This window comes from Pyrgilauda ruficollis, unplaced genomic scaffold, assembly GCF_017590135.1.
Source record: "Pyrgilauda ruficollis isolate IOZ18807 unplaced genomic scaffold, ASM1759013v1 scaffold54, whole genome shotgun sequence".
Classification (NCBI taxonomy): domain Eukaryota; kingdom Metazoa; phylum Chordata; class Aves; order Passeriformes; family Passeridae; genus Pyrgilauda; species Pyrgilauda ruficollis.
The window spans coordinates 1,423,855-1,451,692 of NW_024527044.1; the positions used below are offsets into that span (position 1 = coordinate 1,423,855).

The 27,838-nt window shown below is 43.6% G+C and overlaps 1 protein-coding gene across 1 annotated transcript in view; it reads right to left on the reverse strand.

Annotated features, from left to right (window-relative positions):
• HS1BP3 (HCLS1 binding protein 3) overlaps positions 1–27,838 on the reverse strand; it is a 53,853-nt gene that overhangs the window by 23,496 nt on the left and 2,519 nt on the right. The window contains exons 2-4 of the mRNA XM_041480974.1: positions 24,207–24,372; positions 14,897–15,104; positions 12,767–12,986 (exon numbers count right to left, since the gene is read on the reverse strand). Coding sequence (XP_041336908.1) covers positions 12,767–12,986; positions 14,897–15,104; positions 24,207–24,372 — 594 coding nt within the window. The remainder of the gene's footprint in view (positions 1–12,766; positions 12,987–14,896; positions 15,105–24,206; positions 24,373–27,838) is intronic.

Sequence of the window (27,838 nt, forward strand, 5' to 3'; positions counted from 1 at the left end):
AATAAAAACAACTCCAGTGAGGTCAGGGTTTGGTGTAACAGCCCCTGAGGGACAAAGTGAGGGTTAACCCTCAGGAGTCTCTTGAGAACACATTTGCTTTTTTCTGTATTACAGGAACAGCTGGGGCCATGGCTCTGTCACTCATTGCCAAGAGGAGAAAGATGGATGATTCAGGAATAAGTTTCCAGGACAAGACTATTAACACACAGCAACAGCCTATGCTGGCAGATAACCCATCACACAGATGAAAAATGAGATGTCTGTTGCAAACAGGTCTAGATAATGTAGTAAGTTCTCATTAGCCACACAGGCACAGGGCGTGGCTTTCCTCCAGCAAGCAGCAGGGTGATTGAAAGAGGGCTCTAGGGAGTGTGGCCAGCAAGAGTGTGGCACAGCAGTTCACACAGGCAGAGCTGCAGGTTTCCTCCTGCTGGTGGGGTTTTCAGTTTGTTGTTGGTTTTGTCTTCGTTGGTTGGTTGGTTTTGGGTTTTTTTGTTAGTAATGGTTTTTACACAATCAAAAACTGCAGTTAGTAAAAGTCTATGTAGCCAAAGAGAACCCTCCTAAAAGGATGTGTCTGGCCAGACCCATTCCTGTGCAGAGTGTTTGAGCTTATCAGTGGAACCAGGGGATGTTGCACAAGAAGCCTGCCTGCAGTGTGAACAGGTGAATGATTTCCTCTCACTGGTGGCTGAGCTTAGGGAGGAAGTTGAAAGACTAAGAAGTATTAGGAAAAGTGAAAGGGAAACAGATTGGTGGGGGTTTGCCCTTTCATCCTTGAGGGAGGCCCACCAGGAGTCAGAGGACTCCCATGCCTCCCACTGTCAAGCAATAGGAAGACACCTGGTGGATGAAGGGGAGTGGAAATGGGTCCCTACTCAGGAAGGTAATAAAAATTCCTCCTGACCCCCATCATGTATCCAGGAGTCAATTCAGAATAGGTATGAGGGCCTGGATCTAGAGGGTCAGCCAGATGATGTAGAAGAAAATTGTCTGCCCAGGGAGCCTCCCAGTTACGCTTCATCTGTCAGACAGATCACCTCCTCTAACATTAAAAAGGAAAGAAAGGAAATCATGGTGACTCCCTTCTGAGGGGAACAGAGGGCCCCATATATCGACCAGACCCATCCCACATGGAGATCTGCTGCCTGCCTGGGGCCCAGGTACAGGATATCACTGAGAGACTCCCTGGGCTGATTCAGCCCTCTGATTATTACCCACCGCTGACACTCCAAGCTGGCAGTGATGAAAACAGGAGTATCAGGGCAATTAAAAGGGACTTCAGGGCACTGGGTCAGGTGGTTGATAGGGCAAGAGCAAAGGTAGTGTTCTGCTCAGTCCCTTTGGTGGCAGAGAAAAATGATTAAAGGAACAGGAGAGTCCACATTATCAACAAGCAGCCCAAGGGTTGGTGCCATCAGCAGAATTTTGGGTTCTTTGATCATGGGGCAACTTTTACAGCACCTGGCCTGCTGGAACTGGATGGGCCTCATCTCTCTGTTAAGGGCAGAAGGATTTTAGCTCGTGAACTGGTGGAACTCATTGAGAGGGCTTTGAACTAGGTTTGAAGGGGGAAGGGGATGCAGCTGGGCTGTCTGGAAGCAGGCCCAGGGGTGGTAAGCCTGAGTTAGGGGTGAAATCAGCAGCCCAGCTGAGGTGCATGGATACCAGTGCACGCAGCATGGGCAACAAACAAGAAGAGCTGGAGGCCATGGTACAGCAGCAGAGCTGTGATGTAGCTGCCATCACAGAAACATGGTGGGATGACTCACGTGGCTGGAGTGCTGCACTGGATGGCTACAAGCTCTTCAGGAGAGATAGGAAATGGGGAAGAGGTGGAGGGGTGGCCCTTATATAAGGGAGGCCTTTGGTGCCATAGGTATAACTAATGATAATGAAGTTGAATGCCTGTGGGTAAGAATTAAGGGGAAGACCAACAAAGCTCACATCCTACTGGGAATCTGTTATCATTCACCCAGCCAGGAAGAAGAGGTGAACAATTTATTCCATAAGCAGCTGGAGAATGTGCCCTGGTGGCCAAGAAGGCCAATGGCTCCTGGCCTGGATCAGGAATAGTGTGGTCAGCAGAAGCAGGGAGGTCATTCTTCTCCTGTACTCAGCACTGGTGAGGCCACACCTCGAGTGCTGTGTCCACTTCTCAATTTGGGAAGGACACTGAGACACTTGACCACATCCTGAGGAGGCAACGAGGCTGGTGAGGGGCTTGGAACACAAACCCTGTGAGGAATGACTGAGGGAGCTGGAGGTGTTTAGCCTGGAGAAAAGGAGACTCAGAGGTGACCTTATCACTCTCTACAACTTCCTGAAAGGTGCCTGTGGTCAGGTGGGGGTTGGTCTCTTTCTCCAGGCAGCAGCTGACATAACAAGAGGACACAGTCTTAAGCTGAGTCAGGGGAAATATAGGTTGGAAATTAGGAAAAAGTTATTTACTGAAAGAGTGATAAAGTACTGGAATGGTCTGCCTGGGGAGGTGGTGGAGTCACCATCTCTGGATGTGTTTAAAAAAAGACTGGATGTGGCCCTTGGTGACATGGTTTAGTTGAGGTGTTAGGGAATGGGTTGGACCCGATGATCTTGAAGGTCTCTTCCAACCCGGTGATTCTGTGATTCTGTAAGATGGTTTTGAGGGTATGACACTGTGTTTTGTGTTTAATGATGCCATCAAGTATGCTTCAGATGCTATCACAGACAAAAAGCAATAAAGCAAGGAAGAAAGAAGCTTACAAGTCTTCCATTCAAACCACTCCAATCCATTTGTGTATCGTGACAAATAAAGAGCAGTTATTAACAGAAAATTGTGGTTCAGAGAGCAGACCTCAGAAAATAACCTATACTACTGAAAATCAAAATCAAGACCTTGTCCAAGCCATGTGATAAACCACAGCTCTCACCCACAGGGCTGAGCTCTGTTACAGCCCCAAAGAGGCAGGCTGCACCTATCCAGCTCCAGGCTAGTTCCTGACTGTGCCACCACCCAACAGAGTGCCAGCTGAGAGGAGCCAGCAGCCACACCCATCCTTGCTGCAAAATGCCCCTGCGGGTTTATGGCCACAGAGCATCCTCAGGTGCCAGGGATACACTCAGTACTGCCTGCACCTTGTTATAGGGCCCCAACAGCTCCAACCCTGACTCCTAAAAATGCACATTCCTCAGGTTGCCCTGTGGGCAACAAAAGGCCACCAATAGCAAATAAACGTGGTGAGTGCATGGGCTGGGATAATGGTGCACAGCAACTGCCTTGTGAGTTTTTAGCATGCTCCCCAGCATGAATTTGGCTAATTATTGCTTTCTCAAATGATGCCTGGACAAAGTTTAGGGATCAGTACAAGCTTAGGGCCCTTCCTGTTTTGGACATGGCCAGTTTGCTCTGGAGAGCAGAAGGATACAACTGTTGGACAGAAGTTACTTTATTCTAGTTGGCAAAAGCGACACTACAGTTCCTGTCTGCTTTTATTTAGCAGTTTAGCCACAGTCAAACCACCTACCACAGCTGTGTATTTCACTTTCATAACGAATCTTACTCCCTCTATGATTTGGACATGACTGAGCATATCAGCCAATATGGAAAGAAAGGGTTTGACTCTTACCCAAAATGTACAGAAGGTAATGGAAAGCATTTTTTTTTTTTTTTTGCTTCAACAACAATGTCATTAACAACTATCTGAATGGCATATTTCTGTGCAAAGGGAAACTTTTCCCTAGGCAGATCTATAAAATCAGTTTTATTCCTTTTACTAAAGGGATAATGGAGAAATCTAACTTTTAAGTACTGTGATATGACCCAAGAAATTCAAGTGCAGAATGAAGAGCTGCTGTGTCCCAGATGCATCTGTCCTTAGGGCCATTCCTTTTTAATTGACACTTCAGATGATTCCAGACCTGGCCAAATGCTGCAAGGGGCAGCAGTAAAAGATATGATCCCCAGGTGTGTTAATTACTACCAATCTATAGTTATATAGCTAAATCATGCATTTTTTGTAAAGTTTTACAGATTGCTTTCAAAAATCGTTTTCCGAAAGCTGATTCTTTGATCCTTTGAAATGAAGACAGAAATGTCTGGAGCAGGTCCATGGGGAAAATGAACAATGTTTTTATGAAGTCTGCTGAATTAGGAACCTGACAGCATCAGATGAAAGGAAAAACAAGTCTCCCATTTTGACTTAAACTGAGCACACATTCACCCCACAGACAGCTTCTTCAGTGCACAGTAAAGCAATAGGGCAGCTCTGAATCCATCCCTCATTAGCAATCTGTCTCATCTATGAGCAGTTCCCTGCATCTGTCCATTAAAGATTTCCCCTGCCTTGGTGAAAGGAGCAGGCTCATCGATGAGGTAATGCTTTTTTATTCTAATTAAGGACTTGAGTCATCCTATTATTGTAAAGTCCATGAAACAAAACATGTTTAAATCTGCCCAATTACATCATGTTCAATCCTCTTCCAAAGTAGAAGGAAAAAAAAAAAACAAAACACTTTTGATTCTGTGTAGTCATAAATTTATGCTCTAGCCTCTCTAAAGGATCTCCTGCCTCCTGCTCCTCTCTTTCTCTAGTTAAGTAAGGACTTGCTGGATATGCCTGCAGAGCGGCTCACAGCAGCTCCTGCACACCTTCAGTGCTGCCCAGCTCTGCTACAAATGCCTGCACATCCTGCCAAAACCAAAAGCCAGGAGTTCACTCAGAGGACTATGGGAATTATTTAAAAGCTGGTACCAGCTAGTGGCAATGGCATTTTATTCCAGTTCCCTGGTATTACTTGGCTCCACAGTTCTTCTGTATACAGAAAAGTGTATGTTAAGTTTTACTCCTTTAGTACATTGTAAACAATGAACCAGGTCTGTTAAAAATCCTGTGAAATCTTTATTAAAAGAAGACAATCTACTTTAGCAATCTGGTCAAATTCCAAGCTGGGTATTTGCATTTACATGGGTGCAATTCTCTCTGCATTTCCAGTTGAATTAAGTGTTCTTCATTTATGGTGCTGCAATGCAGTGTTGCATAAAGCAATTAAGTCCTTGCTGCATTTTACCCCAGGTGAAGTTACATTTGTGTTCTGCTTGGAAACACCACTGGATGGTACACAGCTGTAACACTACACAGACTAGAGAGCTATTTTCAGCCCTTTGGGCTTAGGATGATGGCATAAACACAAATTAACTATTTATAAAACCCATTAAAGTATATTCAGTGTTCTAATCAGAGAGAAAATGAAGCACATTAAAATAATTACTTAAACTCTTTCCCAGAGGATTCTCATGTTCCAGCTGTGGATGTACTGGAATCACTCAAGCCAGTCATGACAGAAACTCATCACTGAACTTTAAGCCTGGCAATTGCTTAAAAACCTGGGGAAATAATGACTGCATAATCTCATGGGACTAAAAATCCAGCACTAGACAGGGAAATATGAACGCTGATAAGGACAATGCTGGCACAGGGAGGACTCACAAGTTTTCCTTAGGTCAGGGAAATGACTATTTCCAAAAGAAAAGAAAACACAGAGCAGCCAATTTTAGAGCTGTGACTTGTGTATCCACTCCAAACCTCTCTGGCAGTGTGAGTGCCCTAGCTCTGATCCCAAGGTACAGTTCTTTCTGATTGCCGGGGCAGACATAGCAGCAACCACCTGTGCAATACACTCTCCTGAAGGAGTGCTTATGGATAGAATATATGTCAACTACATGTCCAGGAGTACCCAAAAATCTCAGTTTTCCTGAGCATAATTCTATTCAGTCTGCCCTCCCAAAGAAAAGCTATGAGAGAAGAGGGTCAAGTTTTTCACACATCCAACTTGATTCCCCTGGCTGGGAAGTACAGCTAGGAAAGGATCTCAGCTCCACCACTTGGAGCCACACAAGCCTTGGTAGAGTTATCTCAAAGAGAACAGGTTTCTGCCACTCAGAAGACTTTAAACAGAATGAATATGGATGATTTTGTAAGATCAGCTAAACATAGTTTCATTTTCCATTGTTTTCTTTCAATCACCCTCAACCTCCCATTTGTGGGGGCACAGCAAGATTTTCAGTAAGGAAACACATTGGAAGCTGTTCTCAGGAGATGGAATTGGTGGCAGCAAAGAAAGGAAAGCCCTCTGCATAGGAAACACCACTCACAAAGCACCTATAAAAACAAAAATGTTCAGGAGATAAACTGAAGGGATGAAATTTCTGCAAGGAGAGCATCCCTGCCAACCTGCTTTATTCCCTAGACACTCAGTTAAAACAATCCAGGAGAGGCTACAAGGTTGCCTCTAAAAAAGGTTGCGACCAGACAATTTATGGAAAGTGAGGTAGGCTTATCCTCTAACTGGGTAGGTAATACAGAATTTTTGCTCCCTTTTCTTCTTCTCTCTTTGATGGAGAAGAACACCAGACCAGACTATTATCTTTGGTTTCAGAAAAATTTCATCTGTCAGTAGAAGACCAATGGGGTTGTTTACTGGGATGTTGTGAGCTGCCAATCTGACAGCAGCTGGACTGGAATTGTGACAAATACTTGTGTCACTTGGCAAAGTGATGGTCAAACATGCCTTGCAACCTAAGCTTGTGACTCAACTACTGACAGAAAATAGAGATTTGCCTGTTTAAATCTCTGAAGGCCTCTCAGCTGTGAGCACAGATACACACACTGCTAGGAAAACAAAGCTCTCTTTTCTTTCATTGTTTTGACTACCTGAATTTTGTTAAAGAAAAAATAACCTGTATCTTCACTCTTCTTTGATGTTTTGACACTTTCTCTCTCTTTTAGCTGACCGGGACACACAGACAAGTTGTTTTTATGCTTTGTATAAATCCTACTGGATTCAGAGGGGAAGCAAACACGTACCTGGCTGGACCAAAAGGCAGCTGTGAATTTTTGAGTGGCTGAGGAGGAGGATGCCTGAGGAGTGGCAGGAATACAACCCTGCCAGCCAAGGACCAGAAGGCACAGCAGCTGAACACACATTTTGTCAAGTTTGCTGCAGACCATCTGTCCAGCAGACAGCAGCTGTGCCACAACACACTCCAGCCTGCAGAAATTTTCTTCCTTGGAGGGGAAAATCCGTGAGCAAGTATGCTACCCTCACCTATTACAGCTATGGGCACTCCATCAATAAAACCACTTGGAAAGATGCTGAATGCAGGATTCCCTTTAAGCTGATTTCTGCCTCTTCATCAGCCACTCTCAGCTGCCCAAGGTTACTGGCAGACAAAGCAAGATCAAATGTTGCCACTCAATTCTTCCTGAAAGACACAAGGCTGAGGCCATTCTAGGCTCTTCTGCCACAACAGGGAAGAGGAAAGGAAAGGGAGCACTGGGATCAACAACTCAGGAGTCAAGCTCTATTCTGGCTGCCACTAAGGGGCTGGGAAACACAAAGGTGTAGGATGCAACCCAGAAACAACTGCTGGATTGTGTGCCAACCCACCTCCTCCTGCAGCCTGCCTGGCTCTACAGGCTCTGGCAAGGCCAGGGCTGGCTCCTGGCTGCTCATTCCCTGCCAATCTGCTGCTCCAAGCCATCACCTACTTCATCTGCAGCCAGGAAAAACACTGAGTGCCTTAATAATCTCCTTACCAACTAAACCCAGCAACAGCAAACCTCTAGCACTGGAGGTACTTGAGCTTGACCCCAGCAACAACCAGCTACAAAGAATTAAAAAACCCCTGGCAGAAGACACCCAAAACGTCAGCCCTCACCAGCCCCATCCTTTCCTAACTATTGTCAGGACTTATCTGTGTTTAAACACAACAGATGCAAAGCTTCCACCTACCCACATGTCTGTATTCCTCAGGAGAGGCACAGATTTGGATGAGGAGAAGTAATAAGGAAATCCTGTGGAACAATAGTAAAGGCACAGAGTCAAGACAGAAATTCTCCAGGACCCATGATGAGATAGAAGAACTCTTGCCTAGGGAATACTCACCTCTGTGCAGTTTGCCAGGAAAAACCTATGCCTGGGGAAATACATGCTGTCACTGAAAGATTTAGGGAGGCAAAGGAAAAAGGACGGAAGGGAGGAACCCTGTGTGGAGGAGAGGCTGCAGAGAGCTGATGAAGACAGGAAAAAAAGCTCAGGAAAAGGTGGGTTCTCCCAAAGTGGTGAACAAATATTGCCTCAAGGTAATTGTAGCTGAAGACATGCATGCACGGAAAGGGCTGCTGCATGTTTAACCCACGAAGCAGCCACATTCCTTTTGCAGAATTACTGCTACTTTGTTCAGAGGAGCTGCTTCAGTCATTTTAATCAGCTGCTGTCTGAGGTTTTTTGGAATGAACTGAGCACAAGTACTAAATTCAGTTGTTGTGACTACAAAGTGGGAGGAGACGGATGCTAAAGCTCTTTGCTTCAAAATATAAACAGTAAAACTCTGTATTTTACCCATAGAGGAAGAAGACAAAACCCAATTCAGTTACTGTGATGTGTTTTTAACTTGCTTTAAGAAGAATACCTGGAAATGTGAACTTGATCTTGCTTGGATTAAGCATCCAACTGGATGCCTGACTTGTCTACAGAAAGCCAAGCCCTAGGGTAGCTTGAGGGCAGAGTGGAGAAAGATAGCAGCAGGCAGAAAGCTCTGTGGGTAGAAGAACAGGGGACATACTGTTTTTTTGAGTAGTTCCTTCACAGCCTGGGCCTGAGCACAGTAGCTTGGTTCAACAGTTCAAGCTGTTAGAACAGCCCCTGGTACACCCTGGCATGGGACAACCTGCCTTCTCCCAAACCATCCCAATCACAGCCCAGGAGGCAGCACAGGCCAGCAGGCACTTGCTGTGGGCATTCTGGACACAGCCAACCTCCCTGAGAGGACAGGAGAATGTCACGGTACAGCCACGACCAGACACGGCCAAGTCAGCCCTGGCTGAGCACTGCTGCTGCTCTGCATCCCTGCTGCACACAGCTCCCCTCACTCCATGCCAACCTCCCCTCAAACCACTGGCAAATCCCACCTTTTTCCATTGCAGAATTTTCAACAGTACCATCAGGTTCAGGTGAATAGCTCATCCAACTTGTGCTGCTCTTCCATGCCTTGTCCTTCAGAGGATTAACCTTTTTCAGATCCATTGCTCTTGTTTCTTTCATTTCTAAAGGCATGCCAGCTGGAGAACTCCCTGCAACTGAGACTAGCCACAAAATACTATTTTGCAATTTATGAGGAAAATCCTCTAAAACATTTCTAAAAAATACTGCACCTTTAAAAACTCTGATACCAAAGCACTATGGTAGCCTACTAAGGATTTAAAAATATGTATCTGCAAATGCTGAGCTCTATTGATTTAAAGAAGAGTGACAAAGAGTGGTGACAAAGCTAAGTCAATATACCTAATATTGTCCCTACAACAGGAGTTAATTACATATCTGATTTCCTACTTGTAAGGGAATTAAAACACTTTAACAAAGGAATATTATAATGATTGTAGCTAAAGAGAAAAAAAGTGAAAAAAAAACCCCAAACCCAAGAGATGCACCTTTTAAAAAAAATGCTGCCAGAGCCTTATAGTGACTTACAAGTCACTGTATACTTAAAGTGCTGAGAAAAGTGAAAGAGAGCTAAAAGTGTGCCACTGCTGCAAAAGTGAGTACACTACAATTCATTCCCTTATGCACAGCTGATATCAAAGGATAGTCTTACTCTGTAGTATGAGTGATTTTTCTTACAGGACCTGTATATTCTGTCCAAAGCTGAAAAGATTTCTACAAATGTCCAGAAAACTAGCAGAGTAATTGGTGACAATACACTGAAATACCACTACTCCAAACTATCAAGAAAGGCAGAGGGTGAAGAGAAGAACACATATTTCAATGAATATCAACACTGCATCCTACAAATATAAGTTAATATTGAGCATCTTTTATTCTAGGAAGAACCAGGCTTCTGGGGTAAAAAAAAAAATAAAGGAGGAGGCATGTTAAAAGATGAAAACTTAATGAGAAATATGTATTGTTTTTCACATGTTCCTGGTTTGGACAGCAAAACCTCATGTCTGTCTGTTGTTAAGAATCCCAGAATCACCCTGCTAACACAGAGAGAAAGCTTTGAGGCATAAGAACCATACAACAGAGAAACACGAAGTTTGTAGATCATCATTAATACCCACAAAAGATGAGGAGCTGAACTAGCAAGTGAGTTTGCCCACCTGCCATCAAAGAACAACTCAGACACAGCCCTGAAAGCGAGGCAGAGAATCAGCACCCCTGGGATGTCTCTTTCAGGCAAAAGGAACCAGGCCATTACGAGCTTCCACCTGGATGAACACCAGCAATACAAAACCAGGAAAAAAAGGCTCTAGCTTAGCATTTTACCCCTAAGGCCTGATATTTAACTGGATATTGGGTGGTTCAGCAGCACAGCAGCAGTGCTGGGCCAAATCCAATTCACAGCCTTCTGGCCCAGGAGGAGAAGTTGTTACCAAATGAAGCATGCTGACAGCATATGGAGGCCGGTGCTACCGGAGCAGTTTCATCCTCATCCAGAAAGCAAAAACCTGTAAGATTATGCCAAACACATGATTCAATTTAGGTTGGAGCTCTGCTGCTCAAAGCACTCTGGACACCACTACTTCACAAAATGGACTGGCTTGTTTCAGTGCTGACTCTACAGCTTTCCAAAGGTTTTTCAGAGAGGAAAGGAGTATGGATTTTTTTTTCCCTTTTTAACCTGAATTTACAAGGCACTAGGGGATAATTTACTACTAAACACATTTATCTATCTTCTTCACCTCCCGTTTATTCATTCCCATGCCAAAGTAACTTCAAGCACACGTGAAGCACTAAAGCTGTGGGGTTTCAGCTCCCTCTTCAAAGGAAGCAAGCACCAAACATTTTAACAGGCATAGAAGACACCCTAAAATGTCCCCTGAGAACTGCCTATCCACTGACCACTATCTCCTGCCTTTGGCCTCTCACCTAGACACCTTTTACTAGATGGCACAGAACTGGGATACAGTGCTGGTGTACAATCTGATCTCCACTGATGTGAGCTGAAAATAATTTCCATGGAAGCAGGATGAGTTACAGGAGAACAGAGACAATGAAAAAACCCCCTCAGAATTCTTGTTTCCACTTTCATGTTTCTGCCCCAACACTGTACACGTGAGAATCACAGAAACAATAATAAATAGATATGGAAGTTTCTTTTATAGTTAGCCAGCCACTGTTTTAGGGTGAAAAACATCTGACTGCATAACTTCTGCTGCAGAGCTGCAGCTCTGTCCCAGTGAAGACCATACTTCTTATATAAATGAAGTTATTTTTATGCAGTAAGAATTCTGTACTTGGAAGGAACTGAAGCAATAAACTAAATGAGGATTAAATACCAGATCTTGTCATCCTTCAGTGCATTAGAAGACCAAAATAATCAAGATTTTCAAATGCTGTGTCAAGCTGTGCAGAGGAGAAAAGCAAACTTCTTGCTTGTTTTGGCATAGCAAGCTCTTTACAGCCTCTATTTGTTGTAAGTTGGAAAATATAACATTGCATTTGATCACTTTCCTATCCAAAAAAGGACAGCTGCTTTTGTAAAAATACAAACTAAGGACCATTTTGTGGAAGTATTGCTTTATCTAACTTCTTGTTGTAAATAGTTACTTAAAATTTTAAACTCTCCTTAAACAAAAGAATAATTTTGATGCTAAGTAATTCAGCACATTTTGTCAAAAGAGCAATAGTTAATGTTTTCTGGTGATCTTTTTCTGGTGAATCTTTTCTGATTTATAGGATTAAATACTTCAAGTAAAAAGGACAGTGTCTGGGCATACACAATTACATATGATTATAATAGCAGGAAGAAAGTCCAAATAGTGCTTCCAGAATTATTCATCTTATTTGACCAAACTTAGTGTAAGAGACTCCAGCTTAGACCTAGAGTGAATGATCCCCTGGAAATGATTTAATGCCACTGGGAAACGGCAAGAGAGGGCTCTGGCTTGTTACACTCAGTTACTGCCTATTGCTATGCAGAAGCATTTTGAAAGCACAGTCTAGATCCAAGACAACATTCAGTAGCAGCTGGTGACTCTGCAGGGCTGGAACCATCCAGCTGGGGCAGGAACCATCCAGTTGGGTCAGTCAGTGCTTACTGAAGATCAAGAACAGCTACACCTTCTTCACTTGGACATCTAAAGCCTGAGACACCCTAAGGAGTTGTTGATACTCATGATCCCAGCACAGAAAAACTTTATTTGCTTCCAGACTTTAGTAGTTAGAAATCAGTTTGGAATTCAGCGAGAAATTACATATTGAAGTGAAGAAAGTAACTGACTGAAAATTACTGGACAGGTAAAGACACCCAGATACCAGTATCAGGAAGCTTTGACCCAATCACTCAGGCTGTTACTGCATATGCCTTAGTGGCATTTAGCATGTGACACCTTCAGACAAAGGAAAAAGGAAAGACAAGCCACAAGTGAGCAGAAAAGCAGTTCCAGACGCTGTAATCAGAGTGTCCTGTGTACTCCAGAAGGCACACCCACTGGATGCTGGAGGGCTGATGCTTTGTGGCGGAACCCTGCAGTGCCCAGCAAAGTACCCTCTGCAGCTGGGACTGCTACCAAGGCACTCATGATGTCCCTGTCACTTCGATGTCCTGAGGAATGTACTGAAAAGGCACTACAAAGTCTCTTCCCTCTATCAAAGTAGATCATTCATGAACTACAGAGGCCTGTCCTCCCCTGTGAAATTTAGTGGTGTGGGGACAGTGACATACAACAGCCTCATTCAGAAAGGCTGAAGTCTAAATACCTAATTTACAGAATTTTAGCCATACCTGATTATACCAAGAGGGTCTAAAATTTCCTCTTCTTCCTTATCTCCCCCTTCCTTTTTCTCCCACTTTTTGACACCTTCCACTGATAAAAGCTGTGAGATTAAGTCAGGTGTCTTCTCCTCTTTGAAAAAATCCAAGGCCTCATTTTCTTCATCTTCTTTCTCCTTGTCATCAGGCAAGTTTTTACCCTTGAAGTCAATGGCACTGGAAGATTTTGTTCCTGCAAAACATAGTAATGGAGGCAAAACTGAGCATACAAGATAACAACTACAGGTTTTTTATACCTTGCACTTGTTCCTGAGAGTTTTGTTTGTGGAACGAAGGACATGATCAGCTTGTGTGAAATTTCAAAACACTCCCACTGTTCTCTTTATTCACTATGTGTCATTATGTGTCTGATCTGTTTACTGATTCAAAGTAGTTAAGTAGAGAAAGACAGAGGAAATGAACTTTATCTGAGACACAGCAGCACATGTCAAATCTGCTTATTTATGCTCCTTCTACAGTCAACAGAAACAACAAAATTTCCACATGGTGATTCATCCCATCCAAATGAAGTCATGTGAGTTTCTCATTGAAGGGCCTATTTCTCTTCTACTGGCTACAGAGACACTGTAAATACTCTGCATAGATGTAGGTAGCTAACTTTCACATAGCTAGTAGAGATAAAAAAAATCCTCTTTTTGATACAATGTAATTAACTTGGGCTAAAATTAGAGCATTGGGCAGCATGTTTCTACAACAGCTCTTCAGTTTACACGGAAAAATGAAGCCTGAAGTTCTAACACCCTTCAGTATGCAAGATGCATCCAGCTCAGCAAATTCAGCCAACTGGAAAAGAAAACTAAGTCTTCTCACCATACTTGTTACATGCAAAGGCCAGCAGAATGAGGAGAAAATGGTTCCTTGTTGTCGAGTTTCTGGATGTCGAGGGAAGCAATTTAAAATCATGAGACCAGCTAAAAAAAAGGCTACTGAAAATTGTGATGACTAAAATGCATGGTTATACCATTTTGACTATTGAAGTAACATGGCATGGGAGAGTCACCTCACCCAGCTTTTCATGTCTGCATCTGCCAAATCAGGGTAAGACTGACATTATTCTAAGGCAAATTCTGATTGCACATTACTTGCACAGAATGCAGTTCAGCCTAGTTTAGCTGCAGACGTGCACCATGGTTAGGTTAACCAGCATGCAAAGATCAATCAACATGAATTCTGAATTCCCTGTGCAAGGGATCTGCTTTCAAGAGAATACTGCGCAGGGAAAAAAAGCCCAAACAAAAACCTTACTACCTGAATTTTGCTACACATTAAGCAGCTTTGCCCCCTTTGACTTTAGGAAGCTCCCAATTTCACAGAATTAATCCGGCCACACCAGACACTTCTGCAAAATGGGCTGTCTACACTTGTTAGCTTCTTGCAACTTCACTTACTTAAAAGTAACCCTCCACTAAGAATCCTGCACAGCACGAGGCTGGAGTATTCCATGCTCAGCAGCCCTCAGCTGAATCAAAAGCAGAGAACTCATGTGTTCCACTCATTCAGTAACTCCCTGCTATGCCCAAGGGACATAAGAAAGGTACTGTATGAATCACTAGACAAGACAACAAGAGCTGGACATAAGGCTAAGGAAAACTAAGAAAAGAGAAAAAAACTAAAAAGAAAAATAACTAGCCAGAAAATGTGTTTAACTAATAAAGAACCTGTTTCCATTTAAATCTTTTTCAGAGTAAATAATTTGCAGGAAAACCAGACAAAACATGTAAGAGCTGCTCACTAAGGGAGACCATGAACTGTCCCCTTAGGGTCCATGTCCCCACTGACAATGTATGACTATTTAGCCTTCTAAACTTACATGTTCTGAAGCACAGCAGGAAATCAGAGACAGGCTAGCACAATACTTGCTTTGGAGGTACCTATCAATATCTCTGAATTAGGAGGGTGTCCACTGAGAGGAGGGAGAAGCACTAGCAAACATGACTGTGCAGCACTCTAAATGCACATGAGGATATTTTCAGTGACAGCCTTTATTCTGGCACCCTCTAGTTTTTGGCTGCCCGAATCAAGAACTTAACACTTCCAAAAGGCACACTCATGGGAGAGGGGACACTCACATCTTTTAGTTACCTAAAAATTCCAGTAACTCAGGACTCGTTGCTAGATCCTCATCTTTGGAGATGAATTTCATGATATCATTGAACATAGCTCTTCGTTCAGAGATGTCAGATTCCCCCACAAAGAGAACTTTTCTAGGCAGGAGTGGAAGAGAAACCTGTGGATACCGTGCTGTCAGTCTCTGGTAGAGCTCCTCAATCTCGCTGTACTTCTTGGAAACCTGCAATGAAAATGTGTTGCCTGGGTTCATTTCTTTTCAGGAGAGACAGGAGCAGCAAAGCAGCAGTGAAGTGCTGTGAAACATTAACTGTGGAAGTGGAAAACCATGTATTAGCAAGGAGTTTTACACATGGCCTAGCAAAAGCCTGTTATGTATCCAGTGAATCCTTAAGCATTGTTGCTAGTCTTCTAATTCTGTTATTAAAAATCCACTGCTTAATGGAATTAAAGTTCATTGCCAGAATCCATTTGTCTGACTCATCAGCTAATGAAATACTGGCAAGGTCACCGCTGCAGATACTTTTCTGACAGCAGGAATCCTTGTCCACTAAAAGTAATGCCCAGTCCTGAGAGACAGGAGGGAAGAAAAGCCCTGCCTGGCAGGTACACGGGGAGAAAGCTGCCCATGTCTTTACACCACTGTCCCATTCCTCACTCCTGGTGGCTTCAGTGCCCTTTGGCTGCTTAGGCCTAAAAAACTGTCACGTTTTCTGCCCTGAAGAGCACATGACACAAAAACCTAAGGGCAAAGACCTCAGCTGACCCCTGACTATTCAGTTTATCCATGAGAAAATAAAAATCAACAACTTGGCCATGCCCTAAAAGTTCTCATATAGGGAGAAGATGCCAGCAGAGTCATTCCTTCTGTGGACAAAGACAGGAAGCCTGAGGAGAAATAAGGCTCAAGATATTACAAGGAAAGCAATAGCTGTGGGAATGTTGGTTAGAAAGGTGTGGCTTTTATGCCACATTAAGTATGGAATTCAGTACCTTAAACCAATACATAAAACCCACACAAAAACAAAACACTGTTTCTAAGTGACGTTACAGATGCAGTGAGGGTGACATCCCCACTCTGTGGTGTTATACAGATAATATATTTGTTGAGGCCCTCCATGGATCCATAATCTACCACACTGTTTCAACTAATACAGAGATTAAAAATAACCCAAAAACCAGTGCTAGTGGAATGCATAGGACACACTCTTTTAGGGTCCAGCTCTCATCCTCCTGTAACATGTGTTGCTGAACTCTAGAGGAGTGAATCCTAATTAGCACTGCAATATGTGCAGTACTGCACATACTGAGATGGATATAAAAGATGGAGAGACTCAAGCACCACATCTTGGAATGGAGCAACACAGAGTTCTCCCACCAACACAGTGATAAAGAAAGTCAACCTAACAAGAAGCACATAAGGGAAATGAGTTACAGATCAATGCAGAATCCCTACACTGCATCTATACAAGCAAACTAAACAGCATCAGGCATATTCCCAGCCACTGGAACCTGAGAGCACCTACTAGACATCTCATTTACAGTGTCTACTGGAACCTGCCAATGTCTGGCACAGTTCCTACACTCTGGGCAGCTGTCATACCCCCAGATAACTATTCAGCCCAAGATTTGGCCCTGTGGAGAGATCCCTCAGCAGCCAGTTTGGGCACTGATGCACACTGCAGATGGTAAGGAAGTGCAATGCTGCACATGCAGGCAGAGTGTGTGAGCTGCCCTCCAGGCCAGGAACAGGCCCTGGCAGTAACAGGCACACCTCAGCCAGTTCACTGATTCAGATGTGGGCATAAAGAGCAATAACCACCTCAGCTTCATGCTTCCCTGCCTTTCGCAGTAATTATCAACCTAGCCAGATGATTTGGAAAAGCATTTGCATTTCAGCTGTACAATGTTCACTGTGGGTTCAGTGCACAGTAACAAAAAGCAAGCAGCTTTGTAACAAAGATCTGAAACACAACACCCAACCTGAGTCGACAGGGGAATGAAAACCAAGAATTTTAGACTTGTCTTGGGAAAGCAACAAAGGTTAAGTGTGAGTAACACTGTGCTCCACATGCCAGATGTGAAATGCCATTCAGCAACCAGGCACTAAAGTGAGGGCAATAGAGATGCTCCAGAACATCACAATCTTCCCTTTGAAAGACACCCCAAAAAGAGAGGGGAAAGCAATTCCAGAGCTTCTGAACTGCTGTACATTTTTAGTTTGCTAGGTCCCAGTAGCACTCTGAGCAGAGTAGGATGCCTAAGCCCCTCCCAAAAATACTATGTAAGCACCAATGTAAGGGCAGTAAGGAATTCACTGGTCCTCTTTCAAAAGAATAAACATCATTACCATACACCCAGGAAAAAAAAAAATTAAGTCTGATTTGCAAAAAACATTTAACATCTAATTAATTTCAATAATAACTACCAAATTAATTTCTGAAAGCATTATAAGACAGCAGCCAATCAAGATTATGCCAAAACAGTTTTTTAAAAATACTCTAACAGTGAACTGAGATACACAAACTTATTTCTTTCCCCACTTAATTTTCATTCCTCCTCTATCAACGTCTTAAATTATTCATAAATCTCAATTTATGTCTAATTACACCACTGAACCTAAAGCAAACGCACACCCTCGCATCCCATCGCTAATTGCGCCTTTGTGGATCTGCGTGGGCTTTGAACAACAACGCCGGGAACGCAGAGGCGACACGGAATACCAAGTGTGACAGCACTGTCCCCAGAGCATGCTAATGTGCTTCCCAGAGCCCGCAGCACACCGAGCAGCAGAAATCCCGCAGTGCCGGGATGCCCTCTGCTGGAACACCCTGCTGTACCAGCGAGGGGTCAGCCCTGCAGCCAGAACCATTCCCAGCTCTCCTAAGCCCAGCGCTGGCCCCTGCCAGCCCCTGCCAGCCGGGCTCCTCACCCGCTGTCCCTGCGCCTCAAGCCCTGGCAGCCACGGGCCCCTCCACACCCTCGCTCAGCTCTGCTGCCGGGTTGGCTTTGGTGCTGGAAATGCCGGGGTAAGGCTGGCTGAGCCCAGCAGCCCCAGACTGCTGTGCTGAGAATCACCAAATGGTTTGGGTTAGAAGGGACCCTAAGGATCATCCTGTTCAATATGGGAGGGACACCTGCCCCTAGACCAGGCTGCTCAGAGCCCCATCCAACCTGGCCTTGAACAGTTCCAGGCATGGGGCAGCCACAGCTTCTCTGGGCAATGCTGTGCCAGTGGCTCAGCACCCTCACAGTCAAGAATTTTTTCCTTACATCTAATCTAAACCTTCCCTTCTTCAGCTTAAGGCCATTCCCCCTCATCAATTCCAGGCCCTTGTAACCAGTCCCTCTCCTGCTTTCTTATAGCCCCTTCATGTACTGGAAGGGGTCTAGTGTCACCCTGGAGCCTTCTCCAGGCTGAACAGGCTCCCTGAGTGTCCTCACTGTCCCAGCTCTGTGACCACTTCTGTACCCTTCCTCTGGATCTGCTCCAACAAGTCCATGTCCTCCCTGTACTTGGGACCCCAGAGCTGGATGCAGCAGCACAGAGGCCTTACACAAGTGCCAGACAGGTTCCACAGAGTGTGTTTTTTCAAGCAAATCCCAGACATGACGCAGACCATTCTCACACCTTTCTAGTCAGAAAGCACTTCTCTGCTGCAACAATTCTGGACCCTTGCAACTTGACATCCTCTGTTAATTTTACAGGAGAAAGGTGTATCAGCATGTAACAAAATTAATTCTTGCCTTTCCTGGTTATCACTTACAGCCCATTGAAAATCCTTGATGGATCCTATGGCCCAAAATGTCAAGACAGAAAATAAGCACTGCTCTAAACCCCATTTTATCAATCATATTAAGTAAACAAAATTTGATTTGATTAATATTCAAGTATTTTTCTTCTGCTGCCTGTAATTCCTCCAGGTCTTGATCCTGCAGTTATCCTCTCCCCCTCCATGCCTCTCACTGAACTCTGTGAACACGATGGATCTAAAGCCCCCACACCTGTAAGTCAGCCTGAGTGCACACACTTCAAGGAGTTCTGTCAAGTCACAATATCAAAGGCTCAATCTGATTCACTTCAAAAGACTTAATCATGCAAATACAGCAAAGCATGTGCACATTTGCCAGGTCAAGACCTTATTTGCCTGTAACAATTAACATCCAACACAGAACTTAAAAGACAGGGATGGGTTGAATGTTTTTTTTGGTTTTTTTTTTTTTTTCACTAGGAACAAATAAGTAAGTTGAATGTGATCAAGTATAGCTAGAAGGTTAAGAAAACCACCATGAAGTTCAAAGTGAAAGTCTGAAGTTTGCTACTAATCCCTCAAATCTCATGCATGTGCCTTGCCCTCCTCTTCCCAAGGGCCTCACGCAGGAAAGTACACAGCGGAATGGCTGCAGGATACGAGCCTGGGACTCGCACTTGAGCACAGAATTTGATCAAACTCAGTATTAAAGCTATTTAATGCCTCCTTTCCCTTCAAAGCTCCTTTTACTGCCCCACTTATGACATCAAACTTGTCTTCATATGCTTTATATCTTCTGCAAGGATTTCAACAAAATGGAGATCTTAGAGCTAACTCGAGCCCTTTGCCAGCCAGTGCACACCAACAAAGAGCAAGCTTGATTTTACAGTATTTTGTGAAAACCAGGGCTACTGTGACTTTCTTCTTATAAAGTCCACTTCTTAACACTGTCAAAAAAGGGAGATCCAGCATCTCTGTCCTCTTAAACAACCACTAGCTTTGGGTACAGGAATCAAAAGCATTCCTTCTCCCAAGCAGCACAAGCCAAGCTTTCGCTTGGAAACTCGCAATTCAAGCCATACCAGAATAAATGTTGCTTGGTGACCCTGTGGGTGTGCATTATGGTCGATTTTAATTACATGACCACATGCTGTTCTTCTCATCTGTTTTGCCCAGAAGAAGAGCAAGAACTCTAATATTTCTTTTTAATCAGCATGAATCCTTAGTGGCTCCTGAACCTATTGCTACACTGAGCATTAATTCTTTCCCCTCCTCTCACATCACAGAAGCCATAAATGAAGGAATTTATCTTCACAACATACCTGTATAGTCAGGAAAAAGCAACTCCAATGCACAGATTTTGAGGCCCAATAAAAAAAAAAAAATGCAAAAAGGCAATGATGAAAACACTGAACAATGAATACACACCCACATACTCATAAACTCCCATGTACTCATACACTACCTCATTTTAAGAGAGGAAGACAGTTCTACAGTAAATGCCTCCCTAAATTGTGCTATGCCTGTCAAACACCAGTAGTTATTTGTTCAGCTTTGAAAAAGAAAAAACTTGACTAACAAATAACTTGTACAGAAGAATTAAACTGGATGCAGATACAAAGAGAAGGCACTAAAGGCTGGGTGGATTTTTAGTAAGACTGGGAAGGGAGAAGTTAATTGCTAAAAAAGCTGAGGTGTGGCTAGAAGAAATGCCTTTAAGAAAAGCAAAGCCTTTTCTTTTTATCACAGAAAATGGCAAATCTACAGGCAATAATTAAATATCACCTTGGTAGCAGTACCAAAGAGAAAACCAATTTCCCTCTTTCTATAGTACAAGAGTATTCTGACCTTTGAAAGAAATGCAACTGACTTTTCCTTTAATTACCAAATATAACCTTAGGGTTATGCAGTTCTAGAACCCATTTGCCCTATTTTAAATTAGCATTTTTTTTAAATTAGAAAATCCCTCCACTGTCTAATAATTTAGAATGTCATCACAGAAGTGAATTTCTTCTTTTGGTAATGCTTCACAAACATTTTAATTAGAGATGCTGTGATGCTGATTTTGTACAGTCCTGTTAAGGCTGGGGAATAGGGCACTCTGGATTGTTTAGACCCACAGTAAAGGCTTCACAGGTCAGATCTGAATACTCTTTTTGATGTTTATCTGGTTTTTGTCACAGGGCCTTAACACATCTCTCAGTCTTGATAGGACGAGAGGACAGAGCCTCAAGCTGCACCAGGCAAGGTTCAGGTTGGACATCAGAAATAATTTTTTCACAGAAATGGTCGTTAAACATTGGAAAGGACTACCCAGGGAAGTGCTGGAGTTCCTGGAGTTGTTCAAGAAACATCTGGACACAACACTTGGTGCTCTAGTATAGTTGACAAGGTGGTGATCCATCAAAAGCTATGTCAATGATCTTAAAGGCTGTTTCCCACCCAAATGACCCTACAATTCGATCCTGGAGACCACAGCTAGCTTAGAGGGCGCTTCTGCCTTGCTCACCATCCCTTCCCAGGGAAAAGAGGAGCCACTGGTCCTCACTGTGCTTGGCGCAGGCCCTGAGGGCAGGGCTGGAGCAGTCACTCCTCTGAGGTTTCAGGGACAGCGACAGGGCAAGGAGGAGCCACAAAACACAGACCTGGCTCCCCAGCTGGCCAAAACAGAGACAATCCAAAAACTGGTATCCAGAGACAAGGAAAATCCTACCATGCCAGCCTGCCTTCTCTAACCTACATGTCACCTCAGTGCTGTGACACTGACTCCTTCCTCCAAGTCTCAAAAAAAGCAAAAATAGATGTCCCCTCTCCCATTCTGCTCCAGAAGAGGCACACAGTAGTTTGTCCTTCCTCCTTCAGATGTCTCATCTCACTGTGCTCTGATACAAATTTGATGTGTTAGATCAGCAGCCCATTTCAGCCTCGTTCTTCTCTATTGTTCCTCAGGTACCTCACTTACACTTCACTGCAAACTCTGGGGAAGGGTCACAGCTCTTGCTCGTGCTGCTCCAGCATCCAGCAGAACAGGGCACTGCACAGACACTGGGTGCGACCTGCCTTCCCCGGCAGCCACAGGACTGGCACTTCTCTCTAGGTTAAGCCATCTGCCTACAGGCATGAGGTGTCAAGTTCCATGACAGTCATTGGTAAGATGACATTTTGGTGAAATGTGACTGAAGCTCAACTCACCTGAACACAGGCAGCCAGTGGCACCTTGGATGCTGCACCGTATTCTCCTTGCTGTTTCAGGGCAGTGCCAATGCCTTTATGTCCTCTGTTACTCCTGCCAGCCCTGTGCACACGCCTATGGTAATTTAGGGTTTCTCAAATGGTACAAGACCTTTATGCTGGGCTCCCCCACCCTGCAGATGCTCAGCTATATCCTTTTCAACAGCACTGCACCGATGGGGATGGAAGTTTAGAAAACCAAACACAGACATCTGCAGACTGTTCTACCCAGAAAAAGGCATCCCATGCTATCTGAGATGCTTTGAGGGCTTGTGTGTAGCAGGTAAATACCACATAAGAACTATAGGAAACCCACAACTTCTGAAGGCCAGGTAGAAAACCCCAGGGCACCTCCGAGTGCACACAGTGATTTGTGTGCAACTCTATGGACCCTCAAGCATTTCAGCCTGGAGTTGAAGCCCCTCACTGCAGCTGTCTATAATGTAGATACTTTCCCTTTATGGTCAAAGAAGAGAGACATTTCCAGAGGATGAGTCACATCATTCCCCTCCTCCCCACTGACCATATAAGCATGGACAGACTCAGATTAAAATATCCAACTTACAGAGAGATAAGTTACGACAGGTGAATCCCTTGGTTCCCTCCAGTAATACATACAGACAAAACTCATCGGAATGAATCGATGGAAAGCATCCATCCTCAACCTCCCAGCTCACGGTTTTAAATTACTCTCACACAACAAACTAGATAATATATCATATTTAGTCAGCTGAAAAAAAAAGTAACTGATGAGATAAATGTTATTCTCGTCAGGCTCCACCAGTTTTCTTCTTCATGAAGAATGAAATGTCAGGAGACCTCACAAGAAGAGAAATCAGGAAGGTTCATTTCACTTGAGAAGAGCAACTGAGTGCTGAAAATCCTCCCAGAGAGACAGGGGAACAGACAATCCCAGCAAGCAGAGGGGCTGCAGTACAAAGTCTGTTTCTCCTCTTTATAGACAAGCTGATTTTATCAACTTATTCTAAAATGATGCAAAATGAAGTTAGATGACAACAGCCCAGTTTAACACCTGAGGTGTAGCCAGATTCTTTCTTCCACAGAGCTGTGTGGGAAAATTACATAACGTAAGTAGACATTTCTGCATGAAAAAAAGCAATTGCACATCCCCATCTCTTATGTGCCCCTGTCTGGCCCATCCCTGCCCTAGAAGAAACTTAATTATATTGTGCAAGTCAAAGGCTCAAGGAACAGGTGTAAATCAGTACTGAATAACAAGCTCCAAAATACACAAATACACATTTTTCGCCAGGAGCAGTTCCTCAGCTGACGTTATGGAATAGCTACATAACACTGGCACACAAAAGGAAACACTGCAGGAGCGAGAACAAGCAGCCAGGGATGAGGAGGGTGAACAGAACAGACTCCTATGCCAGCATTGCTGCTTTTACTACAGTTATATATAGCACAAGGTGTGGAATAAATGCAGAAGATCTCATTTGTTGTAAAGCATTTCTTTACAACACTGCCAGATATTTATCTGCAAATCAGATTGTTTAAATAGGTTTTTATCAACTATCTTCTACAAAGTGCGAGTTACACTACAGGTCATGGTCTACCAGGTAACCACACGCTCACATCACTCTGACATCACAGTTAGTGCCAAAACAGCTGAAAAGAGCAGATGGTCACAGCATGCAACAGGGTGTGTTCCCTTATGGTCAATGGACAGAGAAATGCACTTCTTGGGAGTGGCTCAGCAGGCAGCTAAAGAAGATCAAACAGAACACCTTAAATGCACCTTTTCCCATCAGCTTGACAGACAGTCCTAGGGGCAACAGATTAACTGGATGTGCACATGCCATAGATTAGATTAGTTTCACATGTTTTAAGTCATGTGCTGTGCTTTCAAACCTTTACTCTGCAGGTATAAGAAAAAGACAATCCAGCTAAATAATGTTTTATATGGACACTTCCTGTGTCCAGGTAATAGACCCATTCAAATAAGCTACTATATATTTATTTCATGTTTCTCTACAAAGTCTAGTACTGATACATGTATTAGAGAAACTAATTTGTAGCAGAACTTGCAAAAAGTTTAATTGGTTTCTATTTGTTGATCCATAAAGAAAAATGCTTTAAAGGCAACAGCAATCATTGTCACTTTTAGCTCCTGGAATAAAAAGTTCAGTTACTGTGTGGATAATGGAATACGCATAACGGAATAGGAACTGCAGAAATGGTACAGACTGTGTTGTCCTACCAAGGACCTTGACCTGGAGAGGCTGTGATTGATGATGAAGCATCTGCTACACCATGACAAAAATAATCAAAGCTGATTAAGAAAGTGATCACTAACACAGGTCTGATGAAATATTTACCATAAACTGAACCACATCTTCAGGCTTGTGCTTTGCTGATTTGAAGGCAGCCAGTCGGGTAACAACAACAATGTGATACTCGACATGGCCAGACATCATCTTCCCACGGATTTCCTGGTATTCCGGCACGGACAAATCCAGCCCCGTGTGCACATTCTGAATTTGCCTAGGGAAGAGAATACACAGAGTTCAGGCACTGGCACATAGACTTTTAACTGTCCCTCTCCCAGTTACAAGCCCAAGAAAATCAATGCAAAGGCTCTCACTGGAACAGGACATCACACAGACCCTGTCCCCAACACTTCCTACTCTGTAACAAGACAAACTGGGACATGGCCTGTTTTCCATATTCCATCCCAAAGCACCTGCCATGAGCCACTGCAGGCAACATGCCAGGAACACAACATTTCTGCGAAGAGATGTGCATTCATTCAGAATGGGACTTCACTTACAGGAGCTGAAAGTGCTCTTAGCCCAGCATGGCTAAGATGGTGAGAAGATCCAATGATCTCTCATCAGGTTTATTTTGAGACAAAGGTCTGTTCACAGTGACTCATGCAGAGCTCTACCCACCTCTCCCTTATCTAAGGACATTTCCAGCAACAACAGAGACAATAACTGAAAGATGCCATGAAAGAAAGAAGGGGCTCCCTGGAGCACAGGGACAACTTGAGGTTTGTGAAGAGCCAACCAGGGAAGTGGATTAAAGCCAAAATACAAAGGAAGCTGCTGGCGCAGACTGATGGGCAAATCACAGTTTCCTCCTGTGAAGGTCCTTGATGAAAATTAGACAAACATCAGGACTGAGCAAGTTAAAGGAGGACATGATTCCTCAAGCTCTATCTCATACACAGTCTTGTTGCCAAACAGCCTAAAGGGCACACTAGCCAAAACATATGGGCTTTCCCACAGAAGATCCTACTGGAAACAGAACTACCTGTCCTTTCATACCCAGTTAAAGTAGACAACCACAGCATTAACCTCTGAGAGCTGCCAGCAATAATAACCATCCATGGCTCCTCCTGGAGGAAAATGCAACAGGGGAGTTGCTGCTGCAGTTCACTCAATACATTTTTTTCCTCCTGACCGCTTCAGATCCACAGAACTGTGGTGCCACCTTCCTCCTGGATTGCCACCTGAAAATATTTATGACATTTTTGCAAGAGGAATGCCAGGTCATATTAGAGTGCTCACACATCAAGAGTAAGACCAAGCAGTTGCTGTTGGAGCATTGATCGGTACATTTAATGAAATAAACAGTCTGTTTCAATAGCCTGAAAACCAAAACTGATCAAAGATCCCTTCCCCAAAGTTACCCTATGCCAAGCCACAGACCACTCGCTGTTGCTGGAACCAAGTATTCTGCCAGAATCAAAGTTCACCATCCAGAGCATTGAATACCCTCTGAACACATCTCTGAGTACATTCTTCCTATGTGTGAGTGAATGCTTTTTAGAGAAATCAGAAGGGACCACTTAAAACAAAACTAGGATCATTAAACATTTATTCTGCCTTTTTAAACCTTAACCATGAGGATTATCAAGTTCCACCTTCCCTGGATTTCCTGCAGACTGCAGAGTTCTTGTGGAATTCTTCTTACCTCTTCCTTCAGGAAGTTTAGATTCATTAACACAGGTGCCCTTTCACCTGAGGATATACAATGCTTAGAACTTAATATACACTTTCAAGAGGCCTAAACAATCTAGTTTCAAACAAAGTTTCAAAAGATTCCTCTCATCACGTCAAAACTTGATCAGTTCTTATGAAACTTGAGCTTCCCCAAGAAGGCAACCGCTGAATCTCCAATTCAAAGCTTGAATAAAAAGCCTTTTAAAGAGAGTATCTTGAGAGTTCCTGATAAATAGGATAACAATAAACAAGGACACAGACCCAATTTTGTACCCAATCCTCTTTGCAAGCCATGTTTAAAGCATTAGGGCTTTAACAACAGCTCTACCATCTCATGTTTTGATGATGCTGTTCTGTCTGCTCTGATTCTGTTCTCATGCTCTGCCAGTCAAGGACTTCACTTTACACATCCAGACAAAATTTTGTTCTCAGTTACACGTGATTGGCTCTAAAACACAGGACCAGCAGTGCCCATGTGTGAATACACAGGTGCTTGGCTTTCACACAGCAGCCTGTGGGATCTGTAACAACCATCATCTGGAACTCTGCCTCTTTCAGCAGCAGCCAAAATGCTGACTCTAAGGGCATGTGCCAGTAAAACCAGCTGGATCTGGACCTTTTTGGACTACACCTGCAGCACAGGATATGCTCTTAGAAGAGACTTACAGATCACAATAGCCCTAAACACTATTAAGATCATCAAGGACTTTGCCCACTCTGGCAACTCCTCATCTGCAACCACCAAATTCCTGGACTTTTGTCTCACCCCAAATCTGCCCCCACAAATTCCTGGAAATATGGACAGTAAATTAAGCCACCTGATGGGGACTTGAGATAAGATAAAGGCAGTACTATTGTCCAAGTTATCTCAAGCCTAAGGAGAGGTAAACAAGAGTGGGGGAGAAGAGTGTAACACTGCAAGGAGTCCATGGAGAAGGCCAGCCCAGCAACTGTGCTGAAGGTGAGCTCTTGACTGGAGGAGACCATAGTCCACTGTCTCAAAAGAGACATACTGAGCACAGGACATTCACACTCACAAGCAGGCCTGAGGGTATTTATCTCTTCTGATGGGGTATAACAGACATGAGAGGCAGCTGTCATGTCTTAAAAGGTGTCATAAGCCTGCAAAGTCACCCAAAGCATCCCCAGATTTATTTCTGGGGCCTTCCATCAGAGGGTGTACATGATTCTCAGTGTAGCAAAATTCCACTCTGCAGGGGAGGTGCTTGAGCATGCCCATATATACCTGAATGCATATTAACCCATTAAACTTTATGTTTTGTGGGACCCTTACCACCAAAAAAGGTGAAAAAGAACCTACAAAACACTGCTGGATGCACAAGGCTAGTGATTATCTTTCTACGTAACTGTTCTCTCTCTGCCTTTCCCACCACCCTCTTTTCTGTGTCTTTGTCTCTCACACATTTTACTTAATAAAATCTGCATTATTGATTTTAGCATATCATCTCATTTGCACCTTAATTTGGGTAGAAGCATCTCTCTCTAATAATCACAATAATCAGATCTTAACAGCTCTCCAGATGTACAGTCACTCAGAGGTTGTGATTGCAGCTATGGCAGCAAAAAGGTCCGTCTCATACTCAGGAATGGTTTACTAACCCAGGGAAGTGTGATTACCAGTCCTTGAAAGGATGTGTGGATGAGGTGGGGAACAGGATTTAATGGTGGATGTGGCAGTGCTGGGTTAATGTTTGGAGGTGATGATCTTAAAGGTCTTTTCCATCTCAAATGAGTCTGTGATTCTACTTCTGTTAACACAGAGTATAAATGACTAATTAACCTGCTTTCACCTCTAATATAAATAAAAGGAGTAATGACCAGTGAATCATCATCAATGGCCTTTAGCTGAAAACAGCAACTGTGTACAGATGTTCTGAGATGACACAATGACAACTTCACTGTAAGAGCTGCTGCATTAGAGAGTTCTGAAACTGCAATGAAGTTAGTAAGTACTTTATACCCAGAGTTTTTCTTTTAAAGTT